The sequence below is a fragment of the Capra hircus genome, chromosome 14 (assembly GCF_001704415.2).
Source record: "Capra hircus breed San Clemente chromosome 14, ASM170441v1, whole genome shotgun sequence".
In the NCBI taxonomy this organism is placed as follows: Eukaryota; Metazoa; Chordata; class Mammalia; order Artiodactyla; family Bovidae; genus Capra; species Capra hircus.
Window position 1 is genome coordinate 93,274,556 of NC_030821.1, and position 15,570 is coordinate 93,290,125.

General features: G+C 39.6%; 1 protein-coding gene across 14 annotated transcripts in view; it reads left to right on the top strand.

The window, feature by feature from the left end:
* RIMS1 (regulating synaptic membrane exocytosis 1) overlaps window positions 1-15,570 on the top strand; it is a 599,631-nt gene that overhangs the window by 518,191 nt on the left and 65,870 nt on the right. For 8 of the 14 annotated variants that reach the window (XM_018058842.1, XM_018058830.1, XM_018058832.1 and 5 more), the window contains one exon: window positions 7,429-7,664. The exons of 5 other annotated variants lie outside the window; for them this stretch is intronic. In XM_018058842.1, the coding sequence (XP_017914331.1) occupies window positions 7,429-7,664 (236 nt within the window). The remainder of the gene's footprint in view (window positions 1-7,428; window positions 7,665-15,570) is intronic. One more of the 14 variants, XM_018058831.1, reaches the window with a different exon arrangement.

Genomic DNA, 15,570 nt, shown 5'->3' on the forward strand with positions numbered 1-15,570 from the left:
TTATTTCTTAAAATACATAAAATTTGATGCATCTTAATATTGAGCATAATTGATTTGATTTGTTTGGTCACTAAGTTGTGTCCAACTCTTTTGTGACCCCATGAACTGCCAGACTCCTCTGTCCATGGGATTTCTCAGCCAAGAACACAGGAGTGGGTTACCATTTCCTTCTCCAGGGGATCTTCCTGACCCAGGGATCAAACCCACATCTGTTGCATTACAGGTAGTTTCTTTACTGCTAAGCCACTAGGGAAGTCCTATTGATTTGATTAAGTGCACATAGATTATTCATTTTAACAGAAAACCCAATTCTAATCTTGCATTAATGTAATATTTGTCAGTAAATGGTTCATAGATCTTTCTTACTATATTATGAAGATTTCCATTAAATACAGCCAGTTAGTTAAAGTTCTGGTTTTTTTTTTTCACTTTAGACTTACTGTTTACAACTACAATAAACCAGAGAAATAATTTACTTTCCTCGAACCTCCTACAATTTGATAAATTCACCCACCTTCTTTTCTTCACTATCCTTATTTATATTCCAGGTATTTTACTGTAAGGAATGATTTCCTTACTTTATTTAATAAATAAAAACACATCTATTATCTTGAATGTGTTGTATGTTTTTGTCACTTTTTTATAGTTTAAAAAGAACCATCTATACTAATTGCAACTTTTAAAAAAATTTAATGGAGTATACTTAACTTCATAATGTTGTATTAGTTTCTGCTGTACAGCAGACTGAATGAGTTATATGTATACATACATCCCCACTGTTTTAGATTTCCTTCCCATTTATCAACTTTTAACCTCAGCTTCTATTTGATAGAGAAAATCTGGAGGTAGAGAATTGAGCATAACAGTTTGTCCATCATATACAAGCGATTTTGCAGCCTAGCAAGTAGCAGCACATATAATAAACATCCTACAAACAACCCAATCAAAAATGGGCCGAAGACCTAAAGATATTTCTCCCAAGAAGACATATAGATGCCAAAAGACACATGAAAAGATGCTCAGTGTCATTAACTAGCAGAGAAATGCAAATTAAAACTACAAGAAGGTATCCCCTCATACCAGTCAGAATGGCCTTCAGCCAAAAATTTATAAATAATAAATGTTGAAAAGGATGTGGAAAAAAGGAGAACTCCCCCACACTGTTGGTGGGAATGTTAATTGGTACAACCATACGGAGAAGAGTGTGGAAGTTCCTTAAAACCTAAAAATAGAACTACCATATGACCCAGCAGTCCCATTCTGGACATATATCTTGAGAAGAAAAAATCTCTAATTCAAAAAGATACATGCACCTCTACAGTGTTCACAGCAGCACTGTTTACAATAACCAAGACAGGAAACAAGGTAAATATCTATTGGCAGAGGAATGGATAAAGAAAATATGGTGTGTGTGTGTGTGTGTGTGTATACATACATATATATATATATACATATATATATAAAACACAGTATTACTCAGCCATAAAAAAGAATGAACGCAATGCCATTTACAATAACATGGATGGAACACCAGATTATCATTCTAAGTGAAGTCAGAGAAAGACAAATATCACTTATCAGCTTATATATGAAATTTAAAAGTACAGGTGTACTTATTTATAAAACAGAAACTAACTCACAGAGATAGAAAACAAACTTGTGGTTACTGATGGGGAAAGAGGGAGGAATAAATTAGGAGTTTGGGATTATGGTACATATAACACATTTCAGTAGTTTTTAGTATATTCACAATTAGCTATGCAACCATCACCACTAGGTAACTTGAGAACAGTTTTTTCGTCTCCCGAAGAAACCCATAACCCTTGGCATATACCCCTCCCCCTGTTCTTCTAGCCCCTGGTGATCACTTATCCACATTTGTCTCTTGATTTGGCATTTAATTTAGATGGAATTGGGCTTCCCTGGTGGCGCGGAGGTTAAAGCGTCTGCCTTCAATGCGGGAGACCTGGGTTTGTTCCCTGGGTCGGGAAGATCCCCCGGAGAAGGAAATGGCAGCCCACTCCAGTATTCTTTCCTAGAGAATCCCATGGACGGTGGAGCCTGGCGGGCTACAGTCCATGGGGTCGCAAAGAGTCGGACACGACTGAGGGACTTCACCTTCATGGATTATCTAGGAATGAAATTACTGAGTACCATGGCAACTCAAAGTTTAATTTAACTCTAAGCTTTGTTTAACTAAACTGCCAAACCATTTCCAAAGTGACTGCATCATTGTACACTGCCACCAGCCGTGTATGAGGCGTCCAGTTTCTTCAGATTCTCGTCAGCGCCTGTTACCACCCCCTTTTTACTGTAGCTGTCCTGTGCTTGCAAAGTGACCTCTCATCATGGTTTTCATAACGCTTCTTTTAAGCCAAATTTATCAAACTTGTTTGCTATCTCAAATAATTCACTTTGATTGTGGATTCAGATTCTTACATTAAAATTCTTTTGAGTCATTCATTTCTTAAAAATGGCTTTTTCTTGAAAGAGAAGCATCTTCACAGTATTAGAAGTTCAGTTTCTTTTTTCCCCCTGGAAATTCTTTAGTTAACTGCATGAGAACTATGTCTGCATAGATCAATCAGAGCGGGAGCTCTGTTCAGTTGATATCTGTCTGCCCAGATCAGCATTCCTAGGGTACAGAAAGTGAGAGACTTCTTTCACTAATTGAAAAGACTGTTTTTTTAAACATGCAAAGAAAACTAGTAGTTACAATCTTACCACTTGACATAGATGGAAATGGACACAGAAACCTAATCCCAGAACAGGAAGGGCTATTCTTTATTATGGACATTTTCTTGAATGATATGAACTTTTGTAGCTTACTAACAGGCAGAAAAACCAGATTTTCTGTCATCTGCCACCCAGCTCTCAATACACCTCTGAGATTTTCTATCGACCCGATTTCATCTGTAGACAGACCCTCTGTTGTTGCTGCCACTGGCCACAGACAAAGCAAAAGAAGAGCCAGATTCACCAGGAAACAGAACCAGCAGCAAGCAAAACAAGGCCAGAGTTAAGAAAACAAAACAGAAATTGAAAGCAACGTTCTCTTGTCTCTTGATATTAAATTCAGAAGCCAGAAAAAGCCATCACTGGGCTCAGAGCATTCACGGGGCACCCTGCCCAGAGGTCCAGTGGATGTCCATCTGGGCATTTTTACAGGATCTCCGATACTCTTAAAACATAATCCCCAAATTTAAAACAGTTGTCAGAAAAATATATAGGAAATATCAAAATTTTAACTCATTAGTGAGCAAACCAACAGAGAGACAAACTGGTTCCTCAGATGACGTGCATATAGACACAAATATATAGTCATCGGGGAGAAAAAAGAGAATGCTGGAACATTGTCCAGTTTGATCCCAACTGGATCATGTTCTCTAGGTCAATAAAACCCTATCCTTTGGAGTTATCCTCACTACCAGGTAGTGATCATTTGCTCCTTATAAGTTCTTTTCAAGTTAACATCTTTTTTATTGTTCAGTCACCTAGTCATGTCCGACTCTTTGCGACCCATCTTCATAGCATCTTTTACAGAGTTGTAAAAATTTTGACCCATAATTATTATAAGAGTAAATAATAAGTCAATAAATATTCCATTCCCTCAGAGAGTCAGATGCTTCTATGCCCTTGAGGTTCTTAGGAGATAATCCTAAAACATGGCATTAAGAGGTAAGGCAGTTTTGTTTTTTTTCCTAATCTCATTTCCAAGTTTAGATTTTTCCTTTCTTAACAGGTAGGAGGCAGGTATCACTCTGAGAAACTGGGTAAGTGCCATGCCCTTAATGTAATGTGCTAGAAAAGCAGTTTTTTTCATCGGGTTGAATACAGTTTTGAGAGTCTTATCAGACGAACCCCAGCAGTTCACAAGAAAGGTACATAAATTCAGAGTCAAGGCCTGCAATGAGGTAGAGAAAAGCCATGAAAATTGGCAGAACATAGAAGAAAGTAAAACTTGAAGCCAGCCGAGACAGCTAGAGAGTCGGTCTCCTGAAGTTACAGTGTGAGGAGCAGGGGTCGAGAACTCCGGTTTTAGTGATGAAAGAGAATGAAAGTCTTGCCAGGAGGCACAAGGTGGGAAAACCTATGAGACCAGAGTGTCCCAGGATCAACAGAATCAAATGCTTTGTCTAATACACGACGTATGAAGATGTCAAAAGGATGAGGACTGAAAAATAGTAGGATTTTGCCATGTGGAGTCATTTTTCGACTTTGATGAAAGGAAAAGGGAGTATGGATGAAATGCTGGTGACAGAGCCTGGTTTTGCTTAGTTTAGGAGAGAATAGAGAGAGAGAGGACGTACGGCCCAGAGGTTTCCGCGCAAGGTCAGTAGCTAGGGGAGAGTCTTCCAAAGAAGGAAGGAGGGGTTTTTGTTTGTTTGATCTTGAAAGATGGGTTGTGTCAGCCTGCTTGTATAGTGAGAGCTCACTTATTCAGTTTCAATTTAGGGGCTTCCCAGGTGGGTAAAGAATCCACCTACCAACATAGGAGACACAGTTTGATCCCTGGGTTGGGAAGATCCCCTGCAGGAAGAAAAGGCAACCCTCTCCAGCGTTCTTGCCTGGAAAATTCTGTTGGCAGAGGAGCTTGGCGGGCTACAGTTCATGGAACTGCAAGGAGTCAGACACAGCTGAGAACTTCCCTTTACTCCGCAATGGGAGGAATGCTGCAAGTGTTTAGTGTGCGCTGATATGAAGTATCCAAGTCGTACTGTGACTGGTACAAAATATAAAATACAGGGGTGGGAGGCAGTAGTCAGTGCTTGACAGAGACGCCCAAAAAGCTTTATAAGGCGAAAGCCCCTTAGGGCATCTTGAAGGACTCAGGCACATCTACAGGGCAGGAATCAGTTTTTGGATGATGGAAGCAGAATAAAGAAGAAACAGGCAAACAGGGGTAAATCTGTGCTAAGACTGTGACCTTTCCTTTGATTGATCTGGCTGGTTAGACCCAACTCCACGCCTCTCCCTTCAGTTAGCCAACCGAAGTGAAAATACCCTAACATGTTCCATTTGAACATATGATGCTCTAGATTCTTCAGGAAACTATTCAGATCACATAATAATGATATTTGAGCTCCTAAACAAAATATTTTATTTTTTGAGGAAAAAAAAATGTGTCTTACTTATTCATAAACTTACTTTTAACATAACTTCTTAAATCACCCCCCACCAAAAAATGGTAATTGTTTACTGTACATATTTATCTGATTTTTTTCAGAATTTCTGTTTGTTGCCATCGTAGAACATTTCATTGCTGTAATTAAATATCCAAGAATAATTTGTGAATCTTCATCATTCATTGGATCCATTTTTATAATAGAACTATTATAGAAAACACCTTCCTGTTCTTTCAAACTTCTCTATAACCTAAATAACAGCATCTAAAATTTAACAATAGTACTTTTGTGCAGTGATTTTTAAAATGCAGATTGAGAGTTGTGATATGAGAGTTCTGTTTTCATGAATCATGTGGAGAAAAAACGTGTGTGTTGGTTTATCTGTACTTTACAATAAAGGTAAAAATACAATCACTAAAAAAGACGATTTCAGTAACCACTGTGGGGAGTGTGCTGAGGAGACTGATGAGAGATGAAAAACTATGGATTTCTCAGTCGCAGGTGTTTGCTTGAAGATGGGTATTATAGTGGTGAAATTGACCAAATCCTGTCATTTCTGTATATCCTTCAGCAGAATCGTGTGAATAAAATAGTAGAGAAACCAGACACTAAGAGAGGACTTGAGCAGGATCACAGAGTTAGGAAATACATTCAAACAAATTGGTGAGGACACGAAATAAATTGGCCATAATATTTATCTGAAAAGGAAGTCCACTAGAGTTGGGTATATAAACCTCTCAGAAATCAGTGTTAAATTGATCATATGTAAAACTGTCCTTTTCATGATTGTAAAAAGAGACTGCATAACATGCGTAGCGAAATTACCAGGTTTGCGAATCGCTTTAAAAAGCATTTGGCTTGATGAAAAGGTGATCAGAGTAAAGGGAAGCAATACGAATATCTGAATGCTGTCACGTGAAGGTCGGCATGGACCGACTCAAGAAACACAGCTAGGGTTTACCATTCCAAGTTATTCTGGTCAAACCAGGTCTCAGCTTCCGCTCACGGTCTCTGAAGGGATCCTAAGGTCCAGACAGTCCTCTGTTTTCCCTGCCTTCTGAGCCCCCACACCAGTTTTCCTTTCTGCTGAAACACTCATTGTGTATGTAACCACAGACATATTACATGATCACCAAGGCTTCCTGTTTTATTGTTTCTCATCATGTTAGGGTCTGTTCTGGCTTGTATAAGAAGCGTCATCATTTAAGCTCTATTCAGTGATATCTTTAGTATTTCCAGACAAGAAATGGAAAGTCCAGATGGTCGTAAAGGTCATGGGAGCCAGTTTTTGCAGATATTTTGAGGACACATAGAATAAGAGGGCCATTTCAAAGATATCAAACAGGCCTTTTTTGGACCAAAAAAAGGGAAAGTCTATGTCAATAATGGAAAAGCAGAAGCAACACAGTTAAGACAGAAAGAATCCTACTCCCCTGGCCCTCTCTGCCCCGCCTTCGGCTCTAGCTCATGGACACACCTTTGCTTGGGAAGGTGGAGACGTCTGTCTATCAACCTTCTGCGGTGCCTGAGCAGAAATTCATTCATTTGGGAAAGAAGTCCAGTGATCTTTTCAGATACACTGAGACAAGCTCAGGACACAGACAAGTGAGTTTTGCAGGAAGGAACGAAAACGAGGACATCTGGACCCGGAACCTGTGGGTTTGAAGATTCCAAGGATGAAAATGAGAGAAAACTTGTGTGGAGGAGATAGACCAGGAGGGGCTAAGCAAGGAGAAGGGGAGAGGCTGGGGGGGTTTGCCAGATTAACAGCCTTTCCTGGGTTCACTAAGCCTCAGAGAATAAAAGATGTGCCCATGAGTTGGAATCCCAAAGAGAAACCAGCACAAACAAACGCTGTTTTCATTTTTTTTTAAACCTTGTCTTATGGCAAATTCAGAGTATCCATTTTTAACAATATTTTTCCCTCAGAAATGCATATGAACTTATCGCATTGACTGAAATATTTTAGCTTTTCCCTGAAAGTAACAGAGGAACTATTGGCAAAATTGATCAGTTACATCTACTTCCCTGTTGCTAGCCTCTGTTGCATTTCCTGTTCCTCTCTTCCAGGAGTTGATAGATGACTCTGTGTTGAAATGCTTGTTGCTTCAAGCCGCATCCAGTAAACATTTGACAGTGGTGATGTGATCTTAAGAGTATTCGTAGCTGTAGGACTACTACTCAACTGGCTTTTCACTCTAGAATTTTGCCTGGATTATTTCAAAATGAATGAGATTTAGAGTTTCAGTTATGCTGACCTGTAATTTATGGATGCATATATGTTTTTACTTTGTAAATATAGTTCATTTACCCCTAAAATGCAAGGCAGACGGATGGGGACTTCCGGAAGAGCCATCACCAAGAGCACAAGCATGAGCGGAGAGATGTACACACTGGAGCATAATGATGGCAGCCAGTCGGACACAGCTGTGGGCACCGTTGGAGCAGGTGGGAAGAAGAGGAGGTCCAGCCTGAGCGCCAAAGTGGTTGCCATAGTGTCTCGGAGGAGCAGAAGCACATCCCAGCTGAGCCAAACAGGTGAGTGATACGAACTCAAATATCTCAAGTTTTTGCTAGAAAGACAGAGTTGATCTTCATGCTGTGTCTTGTGATGGGCTTTACAGTGTATCAGTTCTTTGCAAAGAATGTTTATTTCTGTTTCTGGAAACCTGTTCCATGTGTGAGTTTATTCTTCTTTTCTGTTCAACTGTCTAACAGGGTATCATTTGTCAACCCTAAAGTGGTCAGATGTTTTGATTTAAGTGGAAAAAAAAAAAAGCCGTGTTTACAAATATGCAAGGAAATGCAAAGAAATATTAAAGAACCAAATTGTTTGAAAAGCAAGAAAAGCAACAGGACTCTCCTTTTCAAAATGTTCCTTAATGCAATTACTTCTAATTTAGACTAACTCCGTATTATAGAAAAGAAGGTCAGTTGTGCAACTTGAAAAAGTGTGTGAATGTAATAACTGGTCTGTGATTGCTGTATTTTCAATGCAAGTAAAAAATCTAGCGGTTATTTTTACTTTAGAAAAAAAATGGGTCAGTGTATTCATGCAAAGAATAATGTTTTAATACAAATTTGAGTTTCAAACATTTTCTACTTCTTACAAATCTTAAAAGCTTTATGTCCACAAGGTATGTAGAAGAAAGCAAACACAGAAGGGAGGATGGTTATTTATATATTCTAAAATATTAAAAAAAAACTGCCTGAAATTGTATAACATTTGATCTTACATATTAGATACTTTGTTACTAGGCTGAGTACTGCAGAAAACCCAAGGTAAGTGAAATATGCAACTGATATCAATTGTCAGCACTTGTTTCTCCTGCCATAATCTTAGTTGCATTTTTTGTTCCTTAAGAGTGAAAGTCTTATTGTAAAATTTACTTATGCTAAAACACTTTCATGACATGCTTTTTTATAGTTAACTTGGCATCCTGGAAACTACATGTTTTATATTATGCATTTTACTGGACAAAATGACGAATAAATTAGAAACTGGAAATTTTGAGCCATTCAGAAATTGAACTAGCACACATAGCTGTTTATCAGAACAGAGGTTTGTCTTTCTGAAAATCATAGGATTAGAAAGGACCTACATTAGCCAGGGTCTAGGAGCTGCCTCTCTGCCGTCCCAGGGGGTTGGGCTGTTCATTTTGAAGAAAAATCATGTGTCTTCCTTGGGGTTCTACTTCCTTAGGAGTAAGAGGTGTTTTTTCACTTCTTTTGCTTTTTTTATTTTTGACACTGGTGCTTAGTGGTTTGTAGGATTGATGTAATAAATGATCCTTTCCAGTGTGGGATGGACTTTGACCACCACATTTCAAATCACTTTATCACTTGGATGAAATGGAAATTCTCTTTAATGTCCTTCTAGGGAACCAGTGTTTGCTGCAAGTTCGGGGATGGCTTATCTTCTTCTACAGCTTCCACAGTCGGTCTCTTCTCAGTTTCCCCCATAGTTAGTGTGAGTGGAGTTACCTTTTCTTAGAATAAAACAGTGATAATTAAACATAAGTATTATACCTGGGGCACTGCTTTGCAGGTAATAGATTCAAATGAATGACACTGAAACCCTCAACCCCTTTAGTTTAAATTTTATCCCAATTATAATCTTTGCTGAATTTTGAATATCTCCCTCCCAAAAGTTGCATTGTTAGTAACTTCCACTGAATACCCTGGTTTCAGGGATCAGGTTTCAAGGTACAGGGGCAAAAAGGATGACAAGGCCAAAACAACAAAATAGTTCCCTTCGAAGTGACTGAAGGGATGAAAGGTGACTGGCCCTCGGGCTGTTTGCCTGTGTAGTGGGTGGTTCGACTGAAAGTCCACCTCTGAACGTTCCAGGTGTAGGAATTGATGTTTCTTCTACTGCGTCATAATTGTATCTTACATTTGATGACAGGTTTTCTCATTCTTCTTGATCTTCCCAAAGTAATTGACCAACAGTGACAAACCTCAGTTAACTCTCCCCTTTATTTCAGTAGATGGCCTGGTGTGTCTCCCTATTGCTCCTTTTTCAAGTGATTTCTCCCCCCTTTTTCAGTGGTTAGATTCTCTCCTGTGAAGTCACCAAAATGCAGAATTCTCATTCTAAGGAATCTTATTTTTTGTCGCTTCAGCTACTGTGTGAAAGTGAAAGTCGCTCAGTCCTGTCCAGCTCTTTGCAACCCCATAGACGATACAGTCCAAGGGATTCTCCAGGCCAGAATACTGGAGTGGGTACCTTTTCTCTTCTCCAGGGGATCTTCACAGCCCAGGGATCAAACCCAGGTCTCCTGCATTGCAGGCAGATTTTTTTACCAGCTGAGCCACAAGGGAAGCCCAAGAATACTGGAGTGGGTAGCCTGTCCCTTCTCCAGAGGATCTTCCCAACCCAGGAATCAAACCAGGGTCTCCTGCATAGCAGGCAGATTCTTTACCAAATAAGCTATCAAGACTGTATACGATCATCAAATTTATTTTTCCATATTTGTCCTCCAAAGACTTATTCCTTAATTTTAACTTCTTATAAGAAAGCCCCTTGGATGGCCTACTTTAAATAAGTGGAACATCTGCACAAATCTGAATTTCGAGGATTTCCTTTCAATAATGCCACAGAATGTATAGTTACAAACCCTTAGAATAGTTTTCTCCTTTTTAAAAATTTCCTTTAATTTGCTTTTCCCCAGGTCCATCATTCCAGAGAAAGCTATGTGATACTTGTCCAATTTTAAGAAACATCATTATAATTGATTTAGATGGCTTTAGTGTGAATTGAACCCAATAATTGCAGACAGGTGAGGGTTTCAGGGGGGCTCCTAAATATATGTATATTTAAGACAAATTTTAAAAATATATTTCATTAAAATATAGTTGATTTGCAATGTTGTATTAATTTCTGTTTTACAGCCAAGTGATCCACCTATACATATACTATAATGCATGTGTGCGTGTTCAGTCAGTCATGTCAGTCTCTTTGCAACCTTATGGGCTGTAGCCCACCAGGCTCCTCTCTCCGTGGGATTGTCTAGACAAGAATACTGGAGTGGGTTGCCATTTCCTCTCTGAGGCAGATTCTTTACCAATGAGCCACCTGGGAAGCCCAATATTATAATATATGTATATGTACATATACGTATATTATGTTTCATATTCTTTTCCATGATGGTTTATCATAGGATACTGAATTTAGTTCCCTGTGCTATGCAATAGGATCTTAGTGTTTATCCATCCTACCTATATATAATCATTTGTGTCTACTAATCCTGAACTCACAATCCATTCCTCCCCAAGTTGCCTCCCTCTTGGCAACCACAAGTCTCTCCTTTATATCTGTGAGTCCCTTTCTGTTTTGTGAATAAATTCATTTATGTTGTATGTTAGAGTCCACATATAAATGATATCATGTGTTATTTTTCTTTCTCTGCCTTACTTCAGTTAGTATGATAATCTTGAGGTCCAGCCATGTTGCTGCAAATAGATTTATTTCATCCTTTTTTATGGCTGAGTAATATTCCATTGCATATATGTAGCACATCTTTATCCATTTAGCTAGGACAGATTGTCTAATGGTGTCAATTAATCAAAGATTTGGAAGAAGAAAGCAGTGTTACTTACATATTAAAGCAAACTGGGTATTCTGTGGAATAGAATGTATTATGTTTAATGTAAATGTCTTCTTATGTTTGTAAAAAAAAAACAACAAACAAACATTAAGGGCTTCTATGTCAGTGAGTCTCTGAGATCTTCCCCAAGCACCTCTGCCACACAGATGATGGATAATCAGGGAAACATGAAGCATTCAGAAATAATGTTTAACCAGCTCATTTCAAGTATGTTGTTTTATTTGTTTTTCTTTTTATAGCCACAGGTTTGCTCAAGGAGTTTATTTGATTCTTTGTTCAAAATCAAGTAAAATGTATTTCCAAAAAGTGAAGAGCATAGTAAATTATATATATACATACATGTGTGTAGTAAATTATATATGTGATATGTAAATATGTTACATTTACTTTGCACTTATGTGTAACTTGCTGTGCACCTCAATATATTTACTGTGCTCTTCAATTATGTATAATCATTTATGTTGAATATTTCAAGTATAAACAATGCTAATATTTTAAAATCACCTTTAGCACAGTATTCATAATGAAAGTAGGAATTTTTCAAATGTATTTTTTAACTAGGAGAGTGATATAAATAGAAATGTTTCCAAAAATGCTACTGCTGATAAATGGCTTCAAACCATCAGGCACATAACTCAAAGCTTGTTCAGGGTGCAACAGCTGAATTAGATTGAAAAGGGTATGACGAGTGGGAAGAAAAGGAAACTTTAAGAAAAAGCTCCTGATCCAGGAGTGTTTTGGAACTGAATGAAGCTCTGGTTCACTCAATGTAGGACGAGGCCTTAGGATATGAGGAGGTTTTGGGCCTAATGTAGGTATAGCCTGGCCTGTATAGCCTGAGGTTTGCCTCACTAAGAATGAAGGCTCTTTTGAGAAAGATCATCCTTAGTACACCCTGTATTTACCTACAAGTGAAGATAATTGTGGTGATAGTTATCATAATAACGATAAGTATTCATATATCTAAATGATTGAATCCAGGATATTTGCATTTCTAGAGCTTTTTCCATGTACCCCTAAGGTATACAGGTACAGGTGTGTGTGTATAACTTCAATCCATGATTGGTGACAAAAACATGTGATTAGAACTTTTAGCTTTAAATGTAAAAGTATTATCAGCTTTATAGGCTAGGAACTACTTAATTTACTTTACCATATTGTTGAATATCTGTCTCTCCAGGACTGTACCAGGAACAATGGGTATTTCAAAATTTAGAAGCATCATTCCCAGTGGACAGAAATAATTAACGTTTGAAATGAACAAGAATTGAAGAACTCAATAAGAAAACGTAAAGCCAAATGCCAAATGTAATAAAACCCAGTGCCATTTATGTGTATTACCAAGGGAAGTGAGAAGACAAATTGGTCAAAGGACTAAATTTCTTAGGATAAGAACACATGCAGAATCGGCAGCTAATTATAGTCTAGACATTTAATGTAATTATTATTTGTTATATCATTAACAACTGATGATACTTCATTAGCTAGATTAATATCATCTTTTCCTACATACTGGCAGGATTTTGGTGATTGTACATTGATTAAATGATGGAAAATGTTGCAGGACTTTGTTATACTGTCAAATTAATTATCATGTACTAGGACCATACTAAAAAAGTCACTTCTGTGTTCCTTTAAGAACAGATATTTTGTACCATTCCAACATTTTCCACCATCCACATTTCTGTTTCCCCTGTGCAAATCCTTTCTTTAAAGACCTGCTCAAAATCCTCTTGAGTCATCTCGTGGTGTTATTTCAAGATTTCTAGTCTCTTTTTCCTCTGAATTCCTGTAGATCCTGACTTTACTGTCAACTTGCTGCAAACCCAGACATTCTGGGGCCACTGCCATGAGCAAAGCAATAAGGAAAAAATGATTAATAAAAATTTTCACCTGGACACAGATAAACAAACAAGCAAAAATTTAAAAAAATGCAGTGACCTGAAAATGATTCACACTCCCTCTGAGAGAAATCTGAGTCTATATATAAAAATACCTTCCAGCCACACTGTGCTTCTTCCTCTTGTCCTGTGTACACCAGGGTGTGGGGGACAGGGCCCAGGTCCCCACGGACTGCACTGAGTCCAGAAGCCCAGCTATGCTTGCGCCTTCTGCTTTCCTGACCCGACAGATTTAGCGTCATCTATTCTAGGCTCAGACATTTCCAAAAGACTGAAGTTTTAGGCCTGCCTTCCTGCTGCTGTTTTTCTTCCGAAATCCTGAAGCAAGGAAGCATAAGATAATTTTGTGGCAATTATTAAGAGGCCAGTAATTTTGTGGAAAGGGGAAGAGAAAATACTGGAAGAAAAATACAAGATGTATGTCAATAAATTACCTAGCCTGTGAATGCAGTTTGATTGAAGCAAAGATGTATGAAAGAGCCGTAATGGGAAATACGTTTTGGAAAGAAGATTGGAGCCAGGCCTTGAAACCATCTAAAGGACTCTGCTCACTATTTTTATGGAGAGCTTTTAATTGAGAATAGAAGAAACAAAACTGTGTCCGCAGAAGCTTAAGTGGAGGCAAGATGTGCAAAATAGTGAGGAAGCAGAAAGGTCAGGGTGAGGCTAGTGAATGAAATGGAATAATGTGGCGTAGGTAGAAAAAGAGCCATAACGAGGGACAGGGCTGAGCTTGTTGCAACAAAGTAGGGACCCAAACGGAGAGAGGACAAAATGAGAGAGCCACGTTTAGGGGTAACTGGTGAGAGAATGGGGGGGTGTGGGTCAGGATTCAGGCAAAGAGTGAGTGAGCAAGGAGAAGGCGAAATAGACCCAAGGGAAGGCAGGGTTTCCCAGAGCAGCTGCTGAATCCCCAGAAAGACAGGGAAGCCAGGAGTGAGAACAGACTGCTGGAGTTTGCACCTGCAGGGTCGCTCTGCCCTGCCCAGTGGGGGAGGACAGGGGTCCTCGGTGTGGGCGCCTCGCCAGAGGGGAGACCGTTCCTCTCTCCATTCGGTCCGCATTTCAGGTGGAACCACCATCTCCTAGATTTGGGATGGGCCTGCTGGAGATCAGGCTGGAGAGTCTACTGTGAGATATAGTGGGGATTCCCCCCAAACCCTAGAACCTATCAGATGATGGGGCTGGAAAGATGAGAGAGAGGAAATTATTACGAACTTATCTTCAGAAGGCATCATGAAGGGAAGAGCTCAGTGCGAACAGTCTGTCTTTCATTCATTCTACCAGCATTTATTGACTATTTTTCATGTACCAGACTCTGTCATCAAAAGGATGTTAGGAGCAGGTAAAGTGTGTGTTTGCGCATGTGTGTGCACACAAGTGTCTCAGAACAAAGGGGATCTGGGCATTTTTCCAGGATGATATGTGGAAGAGGCACTTCTGGATGAAGACATGGAAAAATGTGAGATATAATACAAAGAATTAAAGTATTGGAGCAAAATCCCAAAGAGCAAAGTAGTTAATTTGAGGACACAAAGTTATTCTTCGAGAGAGGGAAGATGGTTCTGTCCCTGTTTGACAGAAAAGAGGAAATGGTTGAAATCCAGAGGAGCATTGCAGCGGGGTTCCTGAGTAGCGAAGGAGCCTGTGTCCAGGGAGATGCGGGTGGAGGGAGGGTTCAGGGTGAAGAGCGCAGTAGTGAGATGGTCATTTGTGTGGATCAGAGCACGGCCAACCTGTACCCACATTCCTGAGTTTGGATGACAGAAGTCTCCAAAATAGGTTTAGAAACATCTTCCAGGGCCCATGTCACCCCTGCAGGCTTCTGATTCATCATGGCTGTTGTTCTATCTTCCACGTCATCCCTGAAGTTTCTGCATCTCTGCTGTCCTCCCCGGATTTCGGCAGTCATTGCTGAGTCTGAGTTCTTGTGGACTCTGACACGAGGAGTGGTTGGATCCAGACCCATTTTGGAAGTTCACTATCTTGGGATGCCATCTGCTCCTTAGGTGACTGTCTCCACTGTGAATATTAGTCTCATTGGAGAAAAGGGAAGTCCTGCCTTCCCTCTTATCTGTGGATATTCTCCTTCCCAAGGCAGAGAGCAGACCTTTTTCTCACTCAGAATATGGGTCAGGGACCTCCCTGGTGGTCCAGTGGTTAAGACGTTGCCTTCCAATGCACGGAGTGCAAGTTCAGTCCCTGGTTGGGGAGCTGAGATCCCACCAAAAGTCCAGAACATAAAAACAGAAGTAACAGTGTGCGTGCATACAGTCGCTCAGTTGTGTCTAACTCTGTGACCCCATGGCCGTGGACTGTCCCGTCAGGCTCCTCTGTCCATGGGATTTCCTAGCAAGATTACTGTAGTGGGTTGCCATTTTCTCCTCCAGGGGATCCTCCCTACCCAGGGATCGAACCCTCTGCATTGGCAGG